Here is a 27,737-nt window from a genome sequence, read left to right as displayed (position 1 = left end):
TTTACGAGGTTTACATGGTTACTAGGCATTTACGCGTTTCCATGAATTGCCCTACTGTTTCGTTTTTGAACGTGAGAAACATGTGTAATTGAATTATCGATTGGTTGGACTATGTACTTTTTTATCTAAGTGTATATTCAGAATTGTTACCGGGTTAAAAGTGTAGTTATGTACATAGAACATAGATATTAAACACTAACTACAGATCTTCACTAGAAGTTCATAACTAAAAAAAAAAATTAAATTAAATAATAAAGTACACATTAAGGAAACTCTATACAGCATGGAAGTGCTTAAGGATGGCGAGATAGATATAGAGAGAGAGATGTTCTAAGCGGGTAGCCAATTAGTTTCTGATGGTGCGATTTCTACAAGGCGACAGTGTGGCGATATGTAGTTGTGTGTTTTCATTGTATTTGTATGTGGACTTTAAGTCATACGAATAAACATACAAAACAATTTTAGCTGTGGGTGTATTGTTTTATTGAGCTTTTGAGTTATGGTAATTACCTTGCATCAAGTTTCCTATAGATTTTTAAACAAAGGTTACAACGTGATAACGGGATTTTTTTTTATTTGTTTTTTTTTTTTCAGTTTCAATGGGATATGGTTGTGTAATTTTGGAACGCGTTTAAAGAGAGAAAAACAAAGAGATAAATAGAAAATAAGAACTTTTTAATATAAAGCAAACGCATTAATTATGTAGACACTATATCGCTAGGGTGGGGTTGTGGTTAGTTAATGATGGACGTTTCGGGATAAGGATTCAACATGAAAATTGTAAAAAGTGGATGGGTTAAAGTTAACAGAAAAACTTGGTATAGTTAAAAGACAAAAATGAAATTACAAAAAAAGAACAAAACTATTCCGTTTAGTCATGGCTCGGAATAAATACACAAACATCTTAAGAATGTTCGCTAATGGACGCAAACTAAACACAGTAATCAATCAAATCCAATTTTCCAAATTTATAAAATGCATGCCAATTCACTTACGATTCTGTGGCTCCGCCAATTCGATCAACGTCTCTACGGTCAATATACTCTCCAGTGTTATCTGCAGCTCCATATCGGTGCGTGGAGTCTTCGCCGTTTCTGCATATAAGCCCTCGATGATGCGTGGCGCCAGTGCATGGATGTACGGCGTGGATATCTTAAGATCGGCTTTGGCGAAAATCGAACGCGTAGTTTGTATGCATTTCAACTTCACTGACAAATGCTCCGACTGCATACACTGTCGGAAGTGATTTATACATGGATATTGCAGCGACGGTGTGGACACCACCGAGGCGGGTGTGTGTAGTATAAAGACGGCTATGGCCAATAACATGGTTACTTCATCCACCTTTCGCTCTTCTTCGTCACCCGCAGTTTTAGTCATGTCAATAATGGTGGCCAGTGCGCTTTGCAATATTGCCATCCATTCGGCGGAGACTAATTCGTGCTTTGCCCAACGGTTAGTGCATACGGATTTGAGCGTATGGAGCGACGCCTGAACTGCGCCCGTGTTTGCGAGTATTGTAGTGTCAATGGACGATTTGTTGGCGATTTCGCGCATTATCGATGTGGTCATGAAGGCGATGGTAGGCAAAATTGTTAGCGCGCCTTTCGGTGAGCACAGCGTTGTGAGATCCTCAACACATTGTAAGCCGCTGGCAACAAGCATGCCGTTATCTTCAGCTAACACCGAGAAGAAAGATTGTGATGTGCTGCTTTTGGCGGCTAATTCCTGCTTAAATTGAATTGTGCTCAGCTTGCTGGCGACGCTCGGATTCATTGAGGGTATTTGTCGAACGAATACACAAAGACACACCTCCAGCACGGCATAGACGTGCGAATTGCCGGGAACAATTTCGCCACCTTCACCGCCTTCACCTAAATTCTCGATTTCTGTCTGTAGGTGCGCATTATCGGTGTTGTCATTATTTTTATTGTTTTGAGCAAGGTGCTGGTCACGTTTCAATTGTAGATCCTCCTTGGCCGCGTGTATCGACTGTTTTAGTATCTCCATGCAGAGCAATTGCACCAGCAGCTCATCTCGAGTCAAAATCTGTCGATGCAAAACGTTGCACAGTTCAATGGTCAATGTTTTGTTCTTAATCAATTGTTTACGCGCCCAATCCGAATCGAAAATCGTGAAAAGTGATTGCAAACAACTGATGACATTTTTCGGCTTCTCAGATGTACGCGTGCTGCACAAAGCCTCCATGCAAATACCGAAAATCATATGGAAGCGATCGGCTGAGAGTGAGCCATGAGAAATATTGTTGTTGGATTCGTATGCGGCGCCATCGGCACCTGTTGCGCTTGTATTTGCATATTCGGCAAAACCTTCGTCCTTCAGCCACAACGAAGCTGCATACAGGATGGGCGGCCACGAGGACAAATAGTGCGGCTTAGACGAGTTAATCGTATCTGTAGTGTAGAAAGCGCCACCATCGTGCGGCAATTGACTTTGGAACTCTACGGGAAGCAGCAAAAGCGCGTGATCTTTCATTGCAGCTAGCCAGTGTGTGGACAGATTTTTTAGCTCTGGTTTAACCAGACTGAGCAAACTTTCGCCGCGGCTTTCGAAATCACCAAAATCTCCGCCAGCCGCCTCGGATCCTTCCAAATCTAGACCACTAGTAAGGGGTGTTATTATATTCGAAGAAGTGAGTTTCTTTTGCAGCAAGGAGGCCGGGGCCGAACCATTGCCGATCATAGCGACAATGTACACCTCCGCCCAGGCTTTTAAAATGCTCAACTTTTCCAATGTTGCCATAGATTCATTGTATAGTTGGGTACTGTTGGTTTTGGTATGCAATTTGTCGAGGGAAGATACCAGTAAATGGTGTACGCGACGCAGATCGTTCAGGTCTCGGGCGACACCTGAGCCAATCCAAGCAGAACAAACTTCACACGCGGCCGCTGTGACATGCGATGGAGTGTCTGGTGAGAAAGCTGGACGTAGAGCTGCACCAACCTGGGGAAAAACGAAAATACCCATTAAAATAAAAAAATAAAAATAGTGCACCTGGGTCACACTGCGGAATTGAAACATCTCGGTAAGTTTCAATCTCAATTTTAGCCTTAAACCACATCATGCATCATAATTCGATTATACACTCTCAATATTAATATGGGTTACAAGAGAGAAAAAAATGGTGTACTTCCGTTGGATCCCAAATGCCAAATTTTTCGCAACAATTTTTTAATTCACTATCGTTACTAAAGAATTTGCACTTGAAAACTGAAATAGATTGAGCATTGAAAGTGGGCTTACCTGCGCTTGAAATTGTTCCAGCAACAAATGGCCTGGAAACTCTGGCTCTGGCACATTTGCAAATCGATCGATTATTTCCTGTAACGTGCGTAGACCCTCTAATCGTAGTTGATCAGAGTCCGAAGTGGCTGCCATGAATGACATACGTATTAACTCGGACAGATGTAGTATCAGATAGTCGCCACGTGATTTTATCATTTGCATTTCTTTAGCCTGTATCAGGTCCAGATGTATAGGATTGGCTGCCTCACAAGTGGCTATGATTTTACGTACACACTGCGCTGCAAAAACGCGTGTCGGCCAACGCGGCTGTACGGCCGGATGCGTGGAAGTATTCTCCTCAGCGTGATACTCAGTTACATCATCATAATCTTCTTCTTCGTCATCATCATCGCCCTCACCTTTGTTTGCACTATCATTACTGCCGCTGTTAGACTTGCTATTTATGGCCTCATTCTTCAAACCGCCCGCCTCGTCTTGAAGCGAGATTCCCTCAACAGCAACGGTTAGTACATTTTTACACAAACTCAGCCATGAGCTTAGATTATCGGAAGCTAACATTTGTAGCATGGACGTTAGTGTATCGTGGATATTTTTCAACATTTCTGCATCGGTTTCGGTGTCCAGCATGGCAAAAAGTACACCCGGAAGCCCATATTCGGTTATCGTGATATCCGGACATTGCTCAGGCGTCATGGTAAGCGCTAGTTCGCACACTTCTTTGGCCTCACGCTGGGAGAGCTGACGCAAACAAGAAACAGCAGCTTTACGCAGCATTAAATAGTTGCTTGAGAGCGTCTTCACCAATGTGGGCACCAACGAACTCAAATTAACATATTTCGGTCCGAAGAGATGCAACTGTTGCAGGCAGCCGGTAGCCTCGGCCTGCACCAGCGGATCGGTGTGCGCTTGCATTATGGCCGACGCGCAAAGGAAAGATGAACGCATCGCGCCCACAGCGCCGTTGTTGCTCTGTCAAAGACGATTTGAACAGACAAAATTAATAGCTACACACCATGAAAATATTTATTACACGCAAGTACCTGCAGCTCCGGTCCAACAGTTGTTATGAGTGCATTCAATACACGCCCAACGCACTGGTGAACGTCCACATTGGTCTGTGGCACAGAAAGCAATAACTTCAAGCACAAGGATAAAGTTGCCTCAACATAACCACGGAACATTGGTCCGCCAGAGTCGGCAATGAGCGCCAACGCATACAGTGACCAAACTTGCACCACCGGCGACGAGGTGTCCTGTGCTAATGCCAGCAGAATTGAAACGCTTGTGTTCAAATGATGTGATGACCCCATGCCACCGACGTAACGATGCAAGCAACCCAATGCTAGCGAATGGCCAGTGCGCGTGACTACATCACGTGCGGACTTCAATTTGTCAAATGAATTCTGCGCCAATTCAGCGGTAAATCGTGAATCGCCGACCACTTGCGCCATACGACCGATAGCTTCACCGGCAGCGCAACGCAGCGTCGAATTGGTGCTGACCAAAGCTGCCACGACCAAATTTGTAGCGCTCTTCTTTACATCCTCCTGACCAATGCCGCACTTGCTGTCGGTGAGTCCTTTCAAACCGCTCAGCAACGCAGTGAAAATATTCATCTGTACGGCTTCTTGACGGCTACTCTTCGCTTGTCGTATACATTCGGCGAAATGTTCCAACATTTGCAAGCGATGTTTATTGGCCACTTTCGGAAAGATTAGACCAAACAGCGTGACGGACATGTCGATGACAGCAACGCCCAAGGGCAGTGGACCCGGACATTGATCGACCTTGTTGACTGGTGTATTGGAGACGGCGGCGATAGCGGCTGGGCCCACCAAACCACTAATTGGTGGACGGTACAAGCAGCAGGCATCATGCTCGAGCGCACCCGACCCAGCAGCACTGTTGGGTTGTAGCTGAGGAGATGAAATGAAATAATTTAAATGCGGGACTTATTTAATGCATTGCATGGGAAGCGGCTAGAAAAGATGATACTTCCATCACTTATTTTACAAATCATTTTTCTGGAAGAGTTAAAAATTAAAATCTTCAAACCAAAAATATTTATTATTCAAGGATAATCGTAGTTTGGCGCAGTAAACAATTTTGAGGATTAAAAATAAAATTAAGTAAAAAATTTTGAGGATTAAAAATAAAATTAAGTAAAAAATTTTGCAATGACTTCTTCTTAAGTCCCAACAGGTAAAATTCTGGCCAGGATATTTTTGTCTTAACTAGCTTCTCCTTCAATTTGTGGTGTACGTCTTCAGGTTGCTACACAAATGAAGGGACCTACAGTTTTACAGTGCCTCCAAACGGCAAATGCATTTTGCAGAAATACACTCGGAGGATTGTCATTGTTTGCCGAGGGGCGGCCGCTGTTAGAAAAAAGCTTCTTCCAATTTAGATGTTGCTTGGCCGAAGAATCGAACCCAGGTCCTGTGGAGTGGTGGTGCGCACCTTGGGCCACTTAGCCGCACCGTGTTATTTTTGGTCCTCGGTAGGTTTCAACTTTTACTAATTTCAACTCAGAAATTCCTTTACAAAGTTAGTTGAGACCAAACGAAAAGGTCACGAAAATCGCATTCTTTTATGGCTTTAAACAGTAAGGCAACAACAAAAGCAAAACAAAAAATTAAAGAAACTGTTAACCCAAATGAAGTGACTAGTTTCAAAGGAAGCGGAAATGACTTGACGAAAAGAAAAAAAAAACATGGCAAAGGAAGAAAAGAAAAGCAAAAAAAGAAAACAAAGAATAAACATTGCAGAGCAAAGGCGTAACAAGGATTCAAATTGTTTTTTTTTTAACAAAAGAAAAAGAAACAACAAACAAATTTGTATAGCACAGACACTTTTCGTATTGAGGTCGGGACAAAAATAGAAAATAAATTTGTATGTTTGTTTGTGTACTACAAAAGGCATATTGAAAACGTGGAAAATCAGGAAGTGCCACAAAAAAAAAAAACAAAACATACAAAATCCAACAATGCATTTTACGAAAAAACTCTAAAGAAAATTGTACAACAGCAAAAGCAACAATATGAACGTTTAACAACAATAACAACACTTACATGCTCGCCATCGGATCTACGATTAGGTTCCATCTATTTTTTTTTTTGTTTTTCGAGATTAGCACAGAAATGATGGCGCACACAGGGGCAGTTGTTGTTGTGGTAGCAGTTGCATTGATATTTTGACATTGGTGGTGGCGACGGGATTGTCAAGTTGTTGTTGTCGTATTCAATTGTTTATTCGGTGGTGGTGGTGGTAGCAGTGCAGTGGGGGGAAGTAGGTATTTGTAGTTAGATCAAACATACATACATATTTGCGATAATTTCACTCGTTATTTGGAGATGTTTAAGGATAGAAGTTGCTGTTGGTTTCTATTTAGTTACTTTACTTAGGCGATAGATATGTAAATGACCATATTTACAAGTATATTTACAGCATCACGAGTTTCCAATCAAAGCAGCTTCATAATTGTAACACTATGTTCCTATATGTACATACATATGGTCAAAATTTTTCTCTTTAACGTTACAGTCGCACCTATATTTTAGTGTATATATATGTCTGAAACGTTGTGTAAAAACCGAAAGTTTTTCATAAATTCCAAAAGCTACATTTTATATATAGACACTTGTTTCCTTTTGTTGTTTTAAAGATAAATGTTTTAGGTGGTCTTTAACGTTAAATTTTTTGGAGGTCAGTTAGATATAACGTCCCACTTACGGAAAACTTGGCGAATCCCGTAAAGTTAAAAATTAAATTAAAGCATTTTAATAAAGATCAAGGTTCAAAGAAACTACAAAAATATTATATGTATAAACCGAAATATGCAGTCTTTAACGTTACTTCCCATACTCTACAATATATTATCCATTTTGATCGCATGCGATGGACAAGAGAAATGAACGCGGACCGCATACATTGGATGTCAATCGGCACTTTTTTCTAGATGCCTTAAAATGTATATCAAAAAAAATATAGCAAGAGTTGACGGGTGAGTCAAAGAAATATTTTTTTTTCACCCGTTCCACGTTCCCAAAATTTGGACCATATGTACATACCTATGGCTCGATTACAGATGACAACCGAACTTCAGTTGGGTTACCAGTGGCTGCTGAAATGGAATGGAAATTTTAATTGAGATTTATTTTTTTAAATAGCTTATTTACACTCAAGCCTTGGTTCAAAATTCTTATAGTCGCGATTCATAATATATGTATATACATTTTCATTTCAGGGCCGTTGCATATCGGTAACACAACTCAGGTTACGTTGCAACCCATAATCGGTATAAATAACGCTATTTTACGAAATGAAAACTACATTTTTATAGCAGTTTTTTACCTAATTTGGGCCTTTGAATAACAATATGATCTCCTTAATTTTTCCAAAAAAAAAAACGTAACTTAGAAAAAACATAGTAAACACGTTTTTCGATCGAAAGCGTTTATTACATGTTAAATTAGGGTCACACTGGTAATCTGACGATTTTTTTCCGCAGTTGTAAATTTGTTTCAATAGACTTTTTTTTTTGCTAGTGTTTACATTCGTAAGTTATTTTATACTGGGGTCCCACAGACGTATACAAATACTAGGTGGCTGTGTGCAAATTACGTTAGCATTCTTAAATGGTGGTCAAACCCCAGGAAGGTTTTGCTCCATCGCATCGCAATGTTTTCTACACAGGGTTAAAGTTCCCCCCCTTTTTGATAAAAATTAGTATTATTCTTCATTACATTTGGCTACCCTTAGAAAAATTTGGCGCTTAATATTTTAGTGGAAATTCTCACCATCTATATAAGCCAGTTTTCAAACAGTGGGTCAAAAAGGCCCGTTCTGGTGGCAGTTGATGGAGAATAAAAGTCAGCAAGACGGACGTGTTTTTTATCGCTCTGGTTCTGGTGTTAAAAAATATAACAATATTGCAAAGTGTAAAGTTAATAGTTGCATTATTAATATAATTATATAGTTTTATTACTATTTAGAAAATTTTTGGGTATGCAGTTTTATAGCCCATAGAATTTTAGTATGATAAAGTGCATGGTTCCAGTCGCAAAACTCGCGTTGATTTTGGATATATATTTTTTTTTTCTGGTGCTTTTGCGATTTTTATTAATAACAAGTGCAATTTATAAAAACTGGCATTGATTTGGACTTTTTTAGAACGGTCTTGCGCATTCCTTAAGAAATTCGTGGTTATAAAGAAACAAATAAAGAAGTAACTACGACATTTCCAAAAATACTGGATTAAAATTCTTGAAAGTTGGTTTTCGAAGTAGAATTTTGGCATAAAATAACCAAGTTATGCAATTTTTGGAAAATGGGCGTGGTACCGCCCACTTATGAAGAAGTGCTATATCTCTGTATTTCCTTCACCAATACCCACCAAACTCAGTGCGAATATTGCTCACTAAGGAATCCGCTGAAAATTTTTGAAATCAGACAAGAACCACGTCTACCTCCCATATAACGGAAATTTACAGAATATCGAAAACTGCGATAAATAAGTAACTATTTAAACCGATTTACTCAAAATCGATATATGTATGTATGCAACAACCCCTTAGCGGAAAATGATATCTAGAGAAATTTTTGGAAAATGGCGTGGTATCGCCCACTTACGCCTACATATGTGTATCTTGGTACTCGGTTTATCAATTTCTAAATCGGACTAAAATTACCGTCACTTACCACATAACGGTAAATTTCAGAAATACGGAAACCCCGATATTTCAATAACTAACTTACAACAATCTCTTAACAAGACGTAAGATTATTGATTTTTGTAAAAAGGGCGTGACACCACCCACTTATGACTACATAAGTTATCGCTAACCGCCTTATCGATTTCCAGCAAACTTGGTCCAATTATTTCAACATACCGTTGTTTGACATTGGGAAAAATACTCTTCTTCATCATGCAAATGGATCGGGTACATAAAGTTCGGTTTCGCCCGAACTTATACTTCTTTACTTTTTTTTTTTTTAACTTCGTCCATCCGGCCGGTTGTGGATTAAATAACAACTTTAATCGAAGGTGGAAATATTAAAAAGAGCCATGCCCGTTTCTCAAAAAATGGCTGTTTTCGAAAATGCGAAAAGGCGATAATTTTCGTGAATTCGCACTCCGTTTCGCTCGAACTTATGCTGCATTTCCACTAGGCATTACATGGCAAAAATGACAAATGACAAATTTTTGGCATTAAAAGTTATTACGTTTAAAAAAGTGTCATTAGGTTCATTTCCACATAGCATTTTTTTAAATGGCTTATATTTTTTGTCATTTCAATGCCTAGTGGAAATCCGGCAATTAATTCATGTCTACATGGCATTTTTGAAATGCCTCCAATTTTTTGTCATTTCAATAGGTCTTATGAATAAAGAATAAGTAATTGCTTTTTCTTAAAATTTCACACCTTTTTACTAAAATTTGTTTGAATAAATCGAGTAAAAGGTCTGAAATTTTAAGAAAAAGCAATTGCTTATTTTTTACTCATAAGGCTTAATGCCTAGTGGAAATTCAGCATTCGACTCACCGCCACTAGATCCTTTTCGAGTGTTATTACCAATCTGACGGTTTTTGGACGATTTGCTCCGATTTCCTTACTGTACATATTTTTCTTATAAACCTATTAACCACATTAAGAAAATAACTTCTGAAATAGTGTGTTAAAAAAAAATTTAAAGTTGAAAGCCATTTAAAAATACAAGTAACTCCTTCTAGGGAAACGTTTAAAATGAGCAACTTGTTTTCAACTCTCTTCCCTCTTTGGAAATGTACAACAACAACAATTAACGCAAAAATGTGAACAGCATTATAATCCAAGCAGAAAATATTTAATAAAACGCTATGCAATACAAACAATATAAATGTAATCACCTGATCTTCAATGGTTCGATGATCTGTCTCCTGCAACCAAGTACCCAAAATTATAGAATCGTCTCCATGGCAGAGTGCGCGCAGCAAAGAGTTCGTTGTATTGGCTGGATTTTCAGAAAGCGTGAACTCGGCCACCAGCATGCGCAGCAGATGCGTGTACGATGACTCCAATGCATTAGGCGGCAGCAGCGAAAGCGTTTCATATAGTCTTAAACGGACCATAGCCGCTGGGGCCTTCAATTGCGTGCCATAGCTTTTCAATACTGGTGAGAGGCTGTACAGAATGCAAACAACATAAAAGAAAGGGGGGCGGGGGGTTTGATTATTTAACACCTAATTATACGACTATTCTCTATGTTTTCTATTTTTACTCACTTCACCAGCATGGCAAGCGCACTTTCGATGGGCGTAAGCAAACGCCGAGTTATATCCTCGGTCACTAGATCTGGACAATTTAGCAGGAAACTGTGCATTACTGAGAGTGCACCGGCACGACCCTCTAATGTTACTTGCCAGGTAAAAGCATCACCTCTCGCCTTCTCCGATTCGAGCTCCTTATTTGAACGTGGGAAAGAGTTACGCCATAACAACAACATACGTGGCAGTAAGCCCTTAACCACCGGCGAACCGAGCGTCATTATGGCTCCAATCAACAGCCAACCCGCTTGTGTACGATTCAGGGACATACGACTATTTTGCGATGCGGAGCGAAGTAGTTCTTCAGCTGTGTTGAAGACCACTTTACCTTTGGTATGCGGTATGCCGAGCGGCGAATAGCGCACGCTTCCCAAGATAGCAGCCAAAGCTGCACTATACCCAGATATAGCTTCTGGTGAGGAACGCATCTGCTCGATGGCGTCGACGAAACGATCGATTAACGGTGTAATTTGACTGGGCACCGCCACGCAGAAGCAGCGCAAACACCAAGCGGCCGCAAGGCGCGCTGCTGAGCACGGATGCACTAGCACTGCGCATGTTGCATCAATAGAATTTAATGTATGATCATGCAACAAACTTTGCGCTGTGGTGCCCAAGCCGAGCACAAGCGATCCCAACTCTTGTAGTGCACATACCAATAGGTGTTGACTGAAGAGTGTTTCTTGATTCGAGTCCTTTGCATTTTCCGGATTGAAGTCGATCGAATTCATTTGCTTGGCTATAATATGTATGAGCTCCTTGCATGCGGATGTTTGCGCCTTCTCACCAAGCATTTTGCCAATAATCGATCGAAGTATAAAGTTGATGCACTTGCGTGAATAGACAGCGTCCACATGTGACGAGGCAGCTTTTGGATTGGCCACCAAGTCGAGTACATGCATCAGAAATGTGCTTAGATTGCGTTCCAGCCATACGCTGCCCATGAATTGCACGAACACCACGTATGAGTGAGTGACACCGACACGCACCTCACGATTTACGCTCGAACTGCCTTTGATAATCTCGCCGGTGCCCTTGAGGAAGGAGACTCCACCGCGCAAAAAGCCAGACATTAATATGCCCAAGGCTTCGTCTAGTGAGACGCTGCGCGCCTGATTCTTTGTTGATATGGGTTGAACCGGTTTCTTGTTTGCGCCACCTGGTGGCTGTTGCGTGAAAGCCAGCAGCGTACCAAGCAGCTTGGCGACCGCGCATCGTACCTCATAATTGCTGCCATCAAAAGCGCGAAAACATAACGAAGCCAAACTCTCGAGCTCGCTTTGATAGAGGAACGGTGCGTGATTGATCATTTCGAGCACACATTTAGCAGCTGCGACACGCACTGCCATCACGCGATCCGTGAGACAATGTTTTGTTGCTTTATAAATGTCCTTGTGCACATTTGAGATGGCGGTGCCCATGCCAGCGCAAACCTAAAATGCAGAAAAATTCTTTGGTAAAGTCAAGGCACGATAAAGGAGTTTAGAAAAGTAACAAATTTAATACTAAAATATTGCATGTGCGTTTTGTTTACCTTTTCCAATGTAATCATGATTTCGGCACGAGCCTGCGATTCAGCATTGCGCAGTGTGCGTATGAGTATCTGAACCGTTTCCTCATAGGAGCGACCCATCATACGACCGAGTTTTTCGTACATCGAACCCAATACACAAATTGCAGCGCTGCAAGTGGTCAGATAAGAAAAAGAAACGCGACTCATAGAAAATCATTAAAAAGTGGGAAGCAAAAGCTCCGAGGGCGAGGGCTTATATTCAATACCCTCAATCTGCACTTTTCACAAAAATGAGATTCTGACATAAAAATTCACCTAAGTCTTAACTGTCATCGGTGATGCTAATGCTGACCTTATATAACGCTTGACAGAAGAATTTACTATTAGATTGCAAAGTCAGAATTAACATCGGTGATGACGGTCAAGTCCCACAGATAGGTTCTAACATCACAAAGTAGATTTTGTAAAATTGCAGATAGAGGGTGTTGAATATGAGCCCTCGAAGTATAAGATAACTTACAGTTTTGTTGGTAAATAGCTGGGTGAATCATCTTTATTCTTTAGTATATCATTGCACGCATTCACCGTGTCGAACAGCATAAAAGTATCACCTACAGAGAAAAGAGTCGCCAAGCAGCTGGCTATTAATTTGCGCGTCGGTGGACCCGGTGAACCCTGAATATGCTCGGTCAATTGCTGCACCAACTTTTTTTGACATCCTTTGATGTCCGATTTCTGTGCAACTGGCAGCACTTTTTCCAAGTAGCGAAGCCATTCGAAAACAAAAACTGGTCGCTTTTGCTCAGGCAATTGTTTTAACGCCTCCTCATTGAGCGTCAAGCTATGTGATAGCTCCATTTCATCGATGTAGGGCTCTGTATCGGCTTCGTCGATGTGACTCGAATCGTGATCGTCGCTGCGTATAAATGATCTGCAAGAAAAAGTAAAAATCTAATTACAATCAAGAACGATAGATATGCACATATTTGATCCATATATAAGAATTTTGGACTTTGGACTTGGATTTCAACTATCGTCAAAAATACGTGGCATACCTTAGGAAAAGTTAACTCGAAAGAAACTCTCTCGGAAAGAAACATGTAGTATTTGACAAGATGACTTACTTACGCTCAGAGTATGACATCTTCGGATAGGGAGGATATATTCCCAATGATTAATGTAGTTTTAAACTATAAAATGTTTCCTTTCGAATAACAGAAGCTACTCTAAAAAATATTAAACAATTTTCCAGAAATCGACCTTGTCTTAAACATTCGACTGCAATTGGGTATGGTTCTTGCGGGGAATGCGGTTCGATTTGCGAGGCTCTTCAATCCATGAAAGAAAGTTTGATGACGAAAAGCTGCAGTCACAACGGCCAGCCGAAAACATTTTTTAACCGGCTCTCAATCCTGCTTAAGTCAACACCTTTTCATCCCCAAAATACCCTGCAGCCCTTCAGAGATGGGAGTAGAGACGCCTTGAAAAAATAATACGAGAGGCAAAATGTCGTGCGAAGAACTACCGATTCAGCAAGAATGCGAATATTCTATTAGAAAAAAAATATAGCAATCAAATGACTACAAGAATGGTGGCAACTCTAGCCGCCATTGAGATATTGGGATGGGAATCTGGTAAGCAACGTTAAGAGTACATTTTAGATATGGATGAACAGTCTTTAGCGCTTTTGGTAAAGGCGACTTTGGGTCAATGATCACATCGCTCCATTTGAACTGAACTGGGAAAAGCGGGAAACGAATAGTTGTACTTGTAGTTAAGTGCCATTTTTGTACTTTAAACGATGATATGTATAAAATATGTTTATAATCAACAGTTACAATCTTGTGTAAAAAGAAACATTGACAGTTTAACAGTCGTTCATAGAAATGTTTGGTTGGTTTAAATGGATTGCCACCCTGGTGACAAACAATTACCAAGTTTGCCATTTTGATTCCACAACTCGTAAAACCGACAGCCATTTGGCAGCTTTAATGAATTTCAGTACGTCATACAGAGAGAGGCAGCTGCACTCTAAAACATTCTGCAGGAATGGCTTGACGAGTGTCTTAAGGCTCATCCTTGCGAGGGCTGGACACTTGTACAGGAAGTGTTCGACTGTCTCTTTTGAATCAAAGTCATCGCAACTGCGACAGAACCTGTTGAAGGGCAATCCAATCCTTTCGGCATGTACCCAAACAAGCCAGTACCCCGTACACACTGCAGTAAGTTTGTAGGTATCTTCTCTGCTCATTTTTAAGAGAGTTTTGATTTAAGTGGGTCATATGATACCCACAACTGCCGGGTAATCCTGTACGATCCGGTACAGTTCCCCCTCTGCTTGGCCTTGATAAATTTCGGTAATTTTTGAGCGGTAATTTAGTTGCGATCTAACAGAGGTACAATATAGATCCTTAATGGCCGATTGGCTATCCGAGAGGATATTCAGATGGGCACCATGCATTATGGCCGCGTGTATTAAGACCGCGATCCAAAAATGAAATAAGGCCGCGCGGAAATAATTCATTTTGGCAAGTGAAGTTAGGCCGCGATCAAAAAATGAAATTAGGCCGCCAAACAAATAAGAAGGCGGCCTTAATTGACGCGGTCAAAATTCCATCCCCCATTCTGATGAATATTTGCGAACAAGTTTTAGGTAATTTTTTTGTCAAGAGATTTCGCACTAAATTTAAATGCAATAAATATGCAAAAACAGATATTTTTGCAAAATATGCACCAAAAATTGAATGTAATTTTAAAGAAAATTTCATGATTCGTAAAGATAACTTAATCATTTTCATTCGAAGATGCTCAATAAAAACATGCATTTGCATGATATTCCGAGCCCTAGTTATAAGCAAGACCTTTCTACTGTGGCTTCATGGTCCCATATGTACTTTTGCATACATATATGCAACACACACACAATGTACTCTTATAGAATACGTATTTATTAAATAAAGTAAGTAAGTCAGGCCGATCTGTTGTGTACTGTGGTTTTCGCAATGCCAAGGTTACTTTATCATCAACGCCGCTAAAAGCATTGTTCATACACTTCAAATACAAAGCGATATGTCATAGAATACATGCACATTCAATTTAAATTTCGATGCCAATTAAATATGCTTATTTACACATACATAGTACGTGTGTCTGTCCTTTGGTCGGTCTGCCCATATTTCATACTAAATACGACGAATGCATAAACACGTGAGTCATAGGATGTGCGAATGAAATGAGAGCAGTGCGGAACAACATTGAATTGCTGCGTATAAGATGATGTACCTACATATATACACTTGTGGTCAGCTGATTAAGTTAAGTGACATTTTGACCAGTTTTGGCTACTTTCCTTTTGTCTATTTAATGTTTTTAATTTTATAATAAAAGTTTAGCACATTACATAACAGGCACCACATAAATCCACATTTCAAACGTCTTAAAAAAAATTCAACAAACTTTAAAAATTCACACAAATATTTTATATTTATTTTTAAAATTTTTTTGAAAAATTTTAGACATCTATGCAATTTTATAGCCCATTAAATTTTAGTTTTATAGTTCATTTCCACCAAGCCTTAACTGCAGTTTATGCCTATTGGAAAAGTGAGATTACAGCTCCAAGGGGTAGGTAATTGTTCATATTAAGGAAAAGCAATCGAAAAAGCAGTAAAGAAAGAAATAAACTTTGGTGATTACCGCATGTTAACGTTATTTGCACTTACCTGAGCTCCTAACTGCAGTTAAGCTCTTGGTTGAAATGTGCTATTAAAGCGCTAGAAAATCGCGTTGAATTTTAGTAATTTTTTGCTTACGGTGGTAGTCATTTTCTTCCATATAAAAGCAATTGTCGAGCATACTTTATATTGGAAAAAATGCACAACTGGCATGTAATAAAAAGTTTAGAATTTTTTGGTGTAATTTTAAAGTTTGTTTAATTTTTTATAAATTTTGTACGAAGTTTGAAATGTGAATTTATGTGGTGCTTGTTGTTTAATGTGTTAGACTTTTATAAAAAAAAAAGTTGAATAGACAAAGGGAAAATAGCCAAAACTGGTCAAAATGTCATTTAACTTAATTAGCTGACCACAAGAGATGTACATACACACATACATATGTCCATGTTTAGAACGATAATGTTTTTGAAAGTATGCAATTAATTTAAAATACATTTTTCTTTTGGTGCGTTGTATACAATTCGCACCGAAAATTAGCCTTTCAATGGACCTACGAGGATGTTGAACCGACTTGTATTACGCAGCTATAGGCCGATCCATTCTTTTAGATTAGAAAATTTATTCCAGTTAGTTGTTGTTGTATTATATTATTTTGTATGGGTTAATTCAAAGCGGGCCAATTAATATGTTGGAGTGGTAAATCATTTCGATAAAATCCGAAGAGGTACTCTTTTATCGCCAAGATCTGATTTTCGACATGTAGGTGATTCGTTAATCTAATGTTGGAGAAGATAATACAAGATCGTACGATTGCTGGCGTATGCCGATATCATCATCGGATCGGATAAGGAAACAAAGCGAATGGGTTTGGCGGGGAATGAGGAACAAACGAAGTATATCATGTCATCACACAAACAGTCAGCGCATCCGCGCCTCGGCATCCATACACTGTTGACAGTTATAATTTCGAAAATGTATAGAATTTTGTTTATTTTCAAATCAGCATTGAGGGAGGTGGCTCATTTTGTCCATACAAAAAAAAAAAAAAAAAAATACTTTGGATGGAAGAAAATGCGCGAACGAAAATTGCCAAAAATCAACGGTAAATCGAAGCTACTTAAAACTTGCATTTTATTATGCTAAAATTTAATGGCCTAATCAAAAAAAATCTGCCAAATTTTATTAAAAAATTTGAAATTTTCATCAACATTTGCTAAAATTCTTCGAATTTTTATAAATGTTCTACAAAGTTTGAAATTTCGATTTATATAAACATTAACATACATACATATATACTTTCATAAAAAAAATAATGAACATTTTTAAAATTAAGAAAAGTAGCCAAAACATTTCTCTATTTACATTTAGTCAATCTAGGACGCTAAAATATAAAAAAAAAATGCTTGAAAATCGATAATATTTTGTAATTTCTTAGAAAATACCCCAATTGCTACGAAAATACGCATAAAAGAGAATAAAAGAAATATCATAGGTTTGATAACAGCTATCAAACGCGTGCTTTTAAACAGCCTGCAAAAACAAATTTGGTAGTTTGGATCGATAACAAAACCTTGAGTGATAAAATTGATGTTGTGCGCGTTTTTTTTTTGCCGAAAAAAATTTTTTTTTCCACTAAAAAGTTTGGGTGTACACGACCCTTATGTTTGCACTAAAGTATTTTAATAAAATTATTTTATAATCAGCTAAAAGGTAAGACGAATTTCAAAAGTTTTCAATCCTTCATAGACTATAACTTATAAGTTCGGCTATGACAAAGCATACAAGATGAGCTTACATACTCATGGAAGAGACTTAAAAATAAAACCTTGCCCATTTTTTGCCCAAAGGATCTAAAATGCAATCCTGTGGAGTTAGTCGTTCGTAGTAGAAAAAAAAACTGTCACGCCTAAACGAAAAACCCTAATGAAAAATCCAAAAAAAATATACTCCCACTAGTCTTTTTAGAGATAGTTCGGCCATTTTGGTATAAAAAAGGTCCAATTAACCTATATTTCTTAATTTATATACATATGTCATAAAATTTTTTTGGTTTTACTCCGGAAAAAAATGTCCGTAACTAGTCTTTTTGTTGGGGATAGTTCGGAACTAGTCCGCTTTGACACGAGTTGGAAGTAGTTATTCATAACCATAATGAACCTTATGTTCTTCTTAAAAATCATGCCAAATCTCAAGTTGATATCTCTAAAACTTTGGCTAAAATTAAGCTGTGTACCTTTTGTATAAATTAGACACTTTTTTATTTTATTTATTTTGTAATCTACATTAAATCTTTATTCGTGCATTTAATCAGACTTACAATGGTTTACAGTTCAGATAAGTCACATAGCTGTATATAAAATTAGCACTAGGCTTTTTAATTATGAGTTAATAAGAGTTGTTGTTGTTATAGGCCCATCCGATAAAAATAAATTACGGAAAGATTAAACTTTTTTATATTAAACAAACAACATATAAATTAATTATTTCGGAAACACTTCCATTACATATATGTACATATGTACATACACATACATACAATGTGCTTACTTACTACATGCCACGATCAATCGACTTTAGAAAGAATTTAATGATACCGTTTTCTACCAAGCATGCGCTAAATTGGAAGTCACATCTTTATATAATAAATAATATTGACCGAGCCGGAATTGTAAAACGCTTTCAGGACTTTCAGAATAAATATGTATGTATATAAATCATCTTATCATCAAGAATTTAATCTTTCCTAACAGTTGTTGTAGGTAAACGCTGTAGAAACAGGAGTCGGTTTTTTAATTAGGAAATTTTGAAAGTTACCGTTATATAACGGTATTATCACACCACTTAGCACTGAGCTAAAGATGTATGAAGTGAAGAAATAGTTCCAGTAGTTCTTGTGACAACAAATGAGTTCGAAATACATATCGACACATGACATGAAAAAAGCCGTAACTAACAAATTTATAATAATAAATAATAAATATTATTAGAATAATGTTGTCACTTGTAATTCGATGAAATGCATCATAACAGGTCGACAATCACAAAAAAAACCAAAAAAAAATTGGTGACGAGATATCGTTAGTGGTTTGTTATTAGATGTGCATTGACAACACTAAAAATATTTTTTATTTTTTTTTCTTACGCGTAGCTTTGAAATTAACTTAAGTTTTCTATTCTGGCTGTAATCAATACTTTGGTGTGCGCATTTGGAAGTCTTATCAACGGTACGTTTCTATAAATAAATTGATTTTAATATTATCATGTCTTTGGTGAATATTTTTTTTTAATTTTTTAATTTTTGCACAAAGCTGAAATTTGGAATTATTATATTAAAAAAATTAACAACCATTAAACAAACAAAATAAAGATCATTGAAACTGGTAAAAATATCGCACTCCTGTGTATGTATCCAGATTTTGAGCAAAATTTATGTGCAAATCAAAATCTTAATAAGTATAAATTGTTTTTATTTATGTAATCAATATATATGAAAATAATAATTACAGCTCATTGGCATCAAAACCACTACTATTGACCGAAGTAATCAATCAAAATGTGAATTTTGGATTTTTTTTTTTGGTTAGTTACGGCCTTTTGCGTTTCGAAGAAGACTATGCATTATTACGTATTTGTAGTTAAAGTAATGCACTCGCTTATTAGAAAACGATATTAAAACTTTAAATTTAGTTAAATTTAGGCGAAGCATGTAGTGCAAGGATCTTCGATTTTAAAATGATTTAAAAATTTAAATGAGCAAAATAGGTTTTCATTAAATTTGAAGTGATATGCAAAAAATATGTAGTATTTCTCATTTACTTTGCTTGTGTATACATACACATACATATTTAGTTAGATTAAAGAATAGAACTGCACAAAACTATTTTTCTAGAATACAAAATAAAATGTAACTTTATGCTTACGAACTAAATTCAAAAACTGTATACATATATATTAGCAAAATATGGCTGTGTGTATATCCACATACCAACACACACATAAATCTTGACCATTGTAAATGTAGTGTTAGCGTAGTGTAGGATGCTGCTTAGCTTAAATTCAGTGCATAAAAAATAGCTTCTAGAAGCCTACATACATACATACATACATACATATTATGTACATACATATGTACTTGGATGTACATACATTAATATCGCTTATCGTAATAACGGCGCTTAAATATATTTGAAACATTTTTGCTTGTCGTGCGGTATTCGCGTTTTAAAGAGTATTGAATCGGCGCGGTATTGTGTATTCAATAGTGGTGTGTAGCCGAAAACCTGCACAAAGAAATTGATGCATTTATGGCGCTCTTGGAAATGTGTGTCGTCCTCGCTGAGCGACACCGGACATCCGGGGCAGCGAAAAGTCCAACGTGACGTCACTTTTACGGGCGGCTTACGTGTTATGTGCGAGACCAAGAAATTCATGGCAATATCCTCACAGTTCATATACTCATCCACCTTGTCTCGTATCGCCTGTGGCAAGTGGTATGTGTACAAATACATATAATATTTGTGTATGAATGCGGCACCCGTCAGCACCATGCTCAGCTCGCAACTGTAATTGGAATTGTAGTTCCAATTGCGATTGGAGTTCAAGTCCCAGGCTAGAAATCGCCCCGGGAAGCCTACAACACGATCACGATGCTCACGCCAAACTCTGAAACCGAATAAAATCTCATCGTGTCGCAAGTGTGCATCGTCATCCACCGAGAGCACTGCCTCAGTTTCGATAACGTCGAAGGGTAGGAAACGGTTATTCAGCGAGTTGCGCGGTGCGCGTACCACAGCCACTGGCACACCAATGTCGGGCCAACGCAAGTCATCTAGCGGTGGCTTTGGTGAATTCCAAACTACCACGACCTTGTGCAAATATGGCAAGCCATAAAGGCGGCCAAGAGAATCCATAAGTACCTGCTCACGCTCGTACGTAAGTATTACGATAGTGAATTGTTCGCGTGGATAGTTGCCGCCTAGTGCTTCGCTGAACTCTTTTCCAGCGCCACCACTGCCTTTACCGATCGGACGAAAGCCCATGTGGGATCCAAGGAATTTAGCGTCTGCGGGTAGAACAGGGTCAAAAGGTAGCTGTGGATACATGTAAAACGGATCAACCCAATCATTCCAAGCTTCACTCGATTGCGTACGTAAAATTGTGTAATTACGCCTGTATGTAGGACTGGGATACGGTGGTTCGATGGGACCCAACGATTCCTCCGGTTCTGTATCTAAACCAACTGGCGGATCCGATTTGAGCGGTATAAATGTGTTGTTGAACACGCTTTGCGCGACAATCGGCGACACTGGGCGCGGTGGTATGCCAAGACGATCACGCAAACTGGCAATGATTGTGTCGACCGTAGCTTGCACCGAACTCAGATAGCGCTCCCAAATCAGTCGACCTTGACGCCGCATTTGCAAGAGATCAGCATCCTGCACGGCACGCAACAGGAAATGCAGTTCGGTAATGCGCGCTTTAGGCAGCAGTAGTGCTAGTCGCCGCCAATCGATAGTTTCTGCATAAGGCAGACGAACTTCGTCAGCGCCGAGTATGACAGGTATGGCGCCGGACCTGAGCGCTTCATATAGGCGCGCTAACATCAGTGTAGAGCTTATCCTTTTCTCCAATGGAGGAAGAATCAGCACGAATGTCGACTCTTTGAGTATGGATTTGCGCGAAGAGTCCGTACCGCAAAGTGCCCAATCCACAAAAGCTGCTTTGTCCGATTGCTCCGTGGCTGGCATGCATGTGAATTGCAACAGGAATTTATCTTGAGTGGCGCCTTTGGCCATCTCCGCCAGATGATCCAAAATAAAGTCGTCTAACGGATGCGACTGCACTGTTTTGTCAGCTGGGCGTAATTCGCCTTGAAAAGTTAACAAATATGTGCGACGCGCTGGCACCATCAGCGCACATTCCTGCCAGACATCTCCGCCAGGTGGCCCCAAAATTGGTGGCACAACTATATCATAATTGGGACGAAATTGTAGCAATTCAAATGTGGACTGCACAACTATTGCACGCATTGTGTTTTGATTGATAAAAGCGTTTGTGCGCGTAGAATGCAAATCACGACGCGCCAAGTTCAGTAAAACGTGATTCCGGCCATCGCCACCCCAGTACGGCAACCGGTAAAGTTTATCCAAGTCAATGGGCAGGTCATCATTTTTAGGTGATTGCACGGCGGCTTTGTGTTCTTCCTCTTCAGCGGCATATCGATTGTTCTTCAGCAAATCATTTTCCAACATAGCTTCGCCAACGAGCACCAGGAATATACAAGCCATTCTGGGTTCCTGCACAATGTGTGCATTGTAGCCGAGAGTTTGTTTAATCGTGGTCTTCAAGAATCCATCGATATCGTAACCAGTACGCAATACGCTATAGGCGTCTGGATCATATAGGTACACAGGAAAACCAGACGTGAGACTACAGCGCGAGTGATCGAAGCAATTGTGCATTTCGCAGGGCAACGCCGCGGCTGCAGTTATTGCAGGCATTTTGCGCGGCAACACATAGGGATATAAAGTACGAGGCAAAGCTAAATCGGGTGTGTTGCGTTGGACGGCTTCACGTTGGGCCACTTGCGCTTGCTGTACAGAGATTTTCAAACGTTCCAGCTCGGTCTGTTCACGCATTAAATTTTGCTTCAAGTCCTCAATTTTTTGATTGTATCCGCCTATATCGGCTTGCAATTTTTGTCGGCGCGACTCCAATTCACGCAATTCCACCGAAACAGTACTTTTTATACGCAACATCTCTTCTATACGCATTTTCAAGTCGCTGGCACGCATCGAACTAAAGTCCTCGTAAGCATTCAGCAGCGGTCGGCTGCGATGGACATCGGTAGTGGGCACATCGTTGGCAGGATTTCGCAAGTTGCGTTGAGCGAATAGTGGCCAAAGTAGAAGCAGCAGCAATACAAGAAGCAACAATTTATAGATGCGTTGAAAACGAAACCAGGCAAAGCTCATTATGTTGCTACCACCGCCTGCAGTTCCACTGCAAGCACTACCTCCCGGACAGCAGGACCGTGCGGCACAATGCTGATTGCTTGTTAGCTGTGTGTAAGTCGAAGTTGTTTCCAAACAGCTGTTGGACATCTTCCACGACAAGTATCAACAAATGATCCGCCTAAAAAATTACAATTTTGTCAGGTGGAGCATTTATGAAGTGCGTACATAAATTGTACAATGTTGAAGTAAACTTAAACATACACGTAAGTAAATACATACAAATCTTAATAGAACAGAGTTTAAAACAATTCAATGGCAATTAAATAACTAAAAAAAACTGGGATACCTTTTAAGCGGCTCTTAGCGACACAGAACTTCTCGGCCAAAAATTTTGCAAATTTTCTCAAAGTATGAAAGTAAGCAACAAGTGCTCTCTTAGCAATGAAGAATTACACTTTAAACTTGTTTACTACGCGCTTTACTACTAATGCGTTGTTCGGATAGGTGGGGCATAAGAGGTGAGGACTCCCCCCGTCCTGAACGTATGAGCTGCAGATAGTTAGCCTTGCGTTGGTAGAATTGGTAAGGACTTAACCTTTTTCTCGAATAGCGGAAGCAACACTGTGTAACCTTGCCTCTAGCTGGTCCTAATTGACAATCGCACATAGTCGCATAAAATAATCCATAAGTTTCATATCACACAGCCGGAGAGGCCAGTGCTTCGGTCCTTCCCTGTTTTATATGCCTTTACAACTGTACAGTGCTGCAACGAGTTCAATAAACTTCGTCAATTGTCGCACTCCACTAAGCGATCATTTCTATCATCGACCATACGAAAAAAAAAGGATCAAACCAATGCAGGTAATACTTTTGAAGCATTTTATTGTCAGAAACATGAATGTGTAAAAATTAAAATTTTGGGAAATCAATTTTGAATGATTCTTTTTACGGGACTTAAGTCTACATTAACATCAATATAAATATCAGTCAGCCTTGAAATCCAACGGAGAATCACTCTTGCTAACAAGTTCTACTTTGGACAGAGTAGGGAAATGAGGAGTAAAGTCCTCTCTCGTCGTACAAAAATCACAGCTCTGAAAGAAAGATCAGATGGAGAAGGACTTGGGGCTTCACTTGGCATTTCCAAACGACTGGCGCGGAAGGCGATATATTTTACTCTACGTCATTTCACATTCCGCGATCAAAAGCCCCGCTCTAAGAACAAGACAGCAAACCACATACATATAAAAGTGCTTTTGAGTTCACAAAAAAATGCAAATTATCTGGATATTTTATAAGGTTAATGTTAAAAAAAAAAAAAAAAAAATATCTCAAAATAAAGTGATTGCGATTTCAAAGGGGTTTTCATGGCAGAAGTACACTCGGAGGTTTGTCATTGTCTGCCGAGGGGCGGCCGCTGCTAAGAAAAAACCCTTTTTCTTGGTTTTTTTTTTGCGATATTGTTTGACCAGGGCTTGAACACCACAACGGCCGACCGACCATACATTAATATGTAGTAGTATGTAAATTCCAGTATATCGCCATTAAAAAGTGTAGAATACTTGAATGTTTATATGTAAATACATCAATTATAAAACAAAAAGCCATGAAAAAGAGCTTGTATATGCCCTTTTAAGCTTACACCCAACATAGTACAATTATTTTACCATCGTAGATTTAGCAAAGTGAATGAAAAGCAAACACGATGAACATTACGTTTACATACTATATACATACATACATATCAGAATATATGTATGCTTATCATACACATACGGTCAGGCTTGTGTGTATTAAACTAGAAACTAAATCCCGTCTCAATTAATCGTAACATCCTACAGCAACACTATGCGCTTTATAATGTGTTAATATGTAAGTGAAAATGTGTTGATGCTTTTATGTGATTATTAAAAAAAAAGTCTCAAAACCGAAATTATGCCACTCACTTAGAAATGCTGATAAGAATTGTGAACTAGAAACCTTTTAGAAATATGTCCTACTTGTGTGGCCACAAGTACTCTGTGCATTTAATAAATATCTATGTACTAGTTTTTAGCTGCAGTTACTTGCTCTTGTGCACATAAAATGTTGGCCTTTGACTTGAGTAGGTGGTGTTCTTACATAAGTATGCATGTATGTACATTAGGGTGCCCAGTTTTCCTCCAATTTTCTTTCTTTCTATGAGAAATATTATTATATTATTTAGAGGTCGCGCGACTTGTCAGTTTAGGTCAGAAAATACGGTTTTGTAGATTTATCAGTTTTTGAATCGAACACGTGGTGTGTTGTAGTCTGTTGTCAGACTTGGATTGTTGGGATTTTTAATTGGTCAAAATATCAAAATATTTATATTTTCTTCATTTTTTAGATTTTGACAATCGCTTATTTCCACACTTTCAAAATATGTACTACTTTCTAAATTAAATCTATTTTCAAATAAACTGATACCTCACTTATTGCTACCGCATAAAAATTGTCGAAGTTAGGCAACTTTTCTTAAATACGCCCTTGAAGTTATATGTGTGTGTGTGTATGTACCGGACTTTCAGATTTATTGAGCAGTGTGGCTAAGGAATTCATCAATATAAAAATATTCAAAATTAGTCTTTAGCACAAAAATTGGTTTTTCATAAAATTCTGGGAAAATGCGGGTGGCACCGCCCACTTATATCATATATGTATGTGTATCTCAAAACCTACTCGCTTAAATTTTTTATCTACTGTTATTACGTAGATCACTAGTCTAAAAAAGTGGACTGGATCTCTTAATGAAATATGTATTTGTTTTGTTTCGTTTGCTTAGGTATGTACATATATGCTGCGCCATAAGAAACAATAGACTATTCTTTTATAAAAAAAAAAAAATACTGGGCCGATGTGTTTTCAAGCTAAGATTTCATGATAAAAGAAACGATTCGTTATTCCATCAGTTCGAATTACCGACTTTGAATTAAACTAAAAGCCTTTTTGCGCTGTGTGGACCCTGCAAGGTATGAAATATGTATGTATCTCGAATTTAGACGCTTCGAATAATGCTATAGTCTAAACTCAAGAACTATTTAATAATGTTAAGAAGACTTATAGTTGATTTCCACCAAGCCTTAACTGCAGTTTATGCCTATTAGAAAAAGGAGATTACAACTCGAAGGGGGTAATTCCACCTACTAAGTAGAAGCAAACAAAAGGAAAAAAGCAAAAATTAAGAAATAAATAAACCGATTGCCGATCACCTCATGTTAAAATTCTTAGAACTTATCTGAACTCTTAACTGCAGTTAAGCCTTTGGTGGAAATAGGCTATTAGATTAGATAATATCCTACAGAATTGTATTTAAAAGTTCAAAAGTAGCCTTCCGACTTTCTATTTAAGCTTGTAGTATGTTCTACTATGTAAGGCGCCAGCCTAGAATACTCTGAAAAAATTAGAAAAGTGAAAATTGGTGTTTCCAGGACAGCTGAAATTATCTACATACATATACATATGTACATATCTTCACATTTCACATTTTGTAATGAAAAAGTTCAGTACTAAATGTCCGTGCCCCGTTCTCGAGGGTTTACTGCTGTCACTGATGCGTTATAATAGCAATACATATAATTAAATGCAAATATAACTCATTTTCTAAAAGACTCTTTGTCACAATGCATATTCACTTCTTATGAGAAAACTAAAAAATATTTTCGTATGGATTTTTTACCGCATATATAAAGTATGATATGTATGTATAAGCAATAATTCTGAAAAATTATCTCAAAAATTACTTATTTTGAGTTGCGACAGTCTTTTAGTAAATGCGCGATATTTGCATTTACATTAATTTTTTCTTGAATGGCATAAATACCTTCTCGCTTCGGAGATGACTTTGCGCAGAAATTGCGGCGTACGTGCAAAATTCTGCAGATTCTCCATTTTCTTAAGACCAAGTTAAGTTGCCCAGGTGTTAAACGAAATTACAGCAATTGTTGTTGTTGGTGCTAATACCACAACTTTTTGACGTATAGTTTTCACTTCACCACTAAATTTTTTCACGATCACAATAATAATCGAGTATTTTTATATATTAAATTAAGATTTAGTTAATTTTATTTTCTTAACTTAAATTTTTATGTATTAATATTTGAGCAAATACATTTATTGCTTGCCCAAGCCAACAAACAAAAACGTTGATTTACGAACCACCAAGTGGCTGTGTTTGGACGCACAAATAACGGGTGATTTTTTTGAGGTTAGGATTTTCATGCATTAGTATTTGACAGATCACGTGGGATTTCAGACATGGTGTCAAAGAGAAAGATGCTCAGTATGCTTTGAAATTTCATCATGAATAGACTTACTAACGAGCAACGCTTGCAAATCATTGAATTTTATTACCAAAATCAGTGTTCGGTTCGAAATGTGTTTCGCGCTTTACGTCCGATTTATGGTCTACATAATCGACCAAGTGAGCAAACAATTAATGCGATTGTGACCAAGTTTCGCACTCAGTTTACTTTATTGGACATTAAACCAACCACACGAATGCGTACAGTGCGTACAGAAGAGAATATTGTGTCTGTTTCTGAGAGTGTTGCTGAAGACCGTGAAATGTCGATTCGTCGCCGTTCGCAGCAATTGGGTTTGTGTTATTCGACCACATGGAAGATTTTACGCAAAGATCTTGGTGTAAAACCGTATAAAATACAGCTCGTGCAAGAACTGAAGCCGAACGATCTGCCACAACGTCGAATTTTCAGTGAATGGGCCCTAGAAAAGTTGGCAGAAAATCCGCTTTTTTATCGACAAATTTTGTTCAGCGATGAGGCTCATTTCTGGTTGAATGGCTTCGTAAATAAGCAAAATTGCCGCATTTGGAGTGAAGAGCAACCAGAAGCCGTTCAAGAACTGCCCATGCATCCCGAAAAAATGCACTGTTTGGTGTGGTTTGTACGCTGGTGGAATCATTGGACCGTATTTTTTCAAAGATGCTGTTGGACGCAACGTTACGGTGAATGGCGATCGCTATCGTTCGATGCTAACAAACT

The 27,737-nt window shown here is 38.5% G+C and overlaps 2 protein-coding genes across 3 annotated transcripts; both read right to left on the bottom strand.

Annotated features, from left to right (window-relative positions):
- Positions 1-244: 244 nt before the first annotated feature.
- On the bottom strand, positions 245-26,632 carry LOC118751190 (HEAT repeat-containing protein 5B-like). 2 transcript variants are annotated; one of them, XM_036485966.1, is made up of 10 exons: positions 26,558-26,632; positions 12,607-13,017; positions 12,108-12,255; positions 10,532-12,006; positions 10,157-10,430; positions 6,339-6,371; positions 4,308-5,183; positions 3,265-4,236; positions 996-2,964; positions 245-525 (listed from the first exon to the last, which is right to left on the bottom strand). In XM_036485966.1, the coding sequence occupies exons 1-10, from the start codon at positions 26,623-26,625 to the stop codon at positions 482-484; spliced, it is 6,270 nt and encodes a 2,089-aa protein (XP_036341859.1). In that variant the 5' UTR covers positions 26,626-26,632; the 3' UTR covers positions 245-481. The 2 variants fall into 2 exon arrangements, with proteins under 2 accessions (XP_036341859.1, XP_036341860.1); XM_036485967.1 differs by lacking the exon at positions 6,339-6,371.
- LOC118751191 (exostosin-3-like) lies at positions 19,341-26,645 on the bottom strand. Its single transcript, XM_036485968.1, has 2 exons — positions 26,558-26,645; positions 19,341-22,894 (listed from the first exon to the last, which is right to left on the bottom strand). Exon 2 carries the CDS (start codon positions 22,861-22,863, stop codon positions 19,936-19,938), a length of 2,928 nt encoding a protein of 975 aa, XP_036341861.1. The 5' UTR covers positions 22,864-22,894; positions 26,558-26,645; the 3' UTR covers positions 19,341-19,935.
- Positions 26,646-27,737: the final 1,092 nt, after the last annotated feature.

Source organism: Rhagoletis pomonella, unplaced genomic scaffold (assembly GCF_013731165.1).
Source record: "Rhagoletis pomonella isolate Grant_MI unplaced genomic scaffold, Rhpom_1.0 Rhpom_scaffold_00589, whole genome shotgun sequence".
Classification (NCBI taxonomy): Eukaryota; Metazoa; Arthropoda; class Insecta; order Diptera; family Tephritidae; genus Rhagoletis; species Rhagoletis pomonella.
This window is presented reverse-complemented; position numbering and strand designations above follow the sequence as displayed.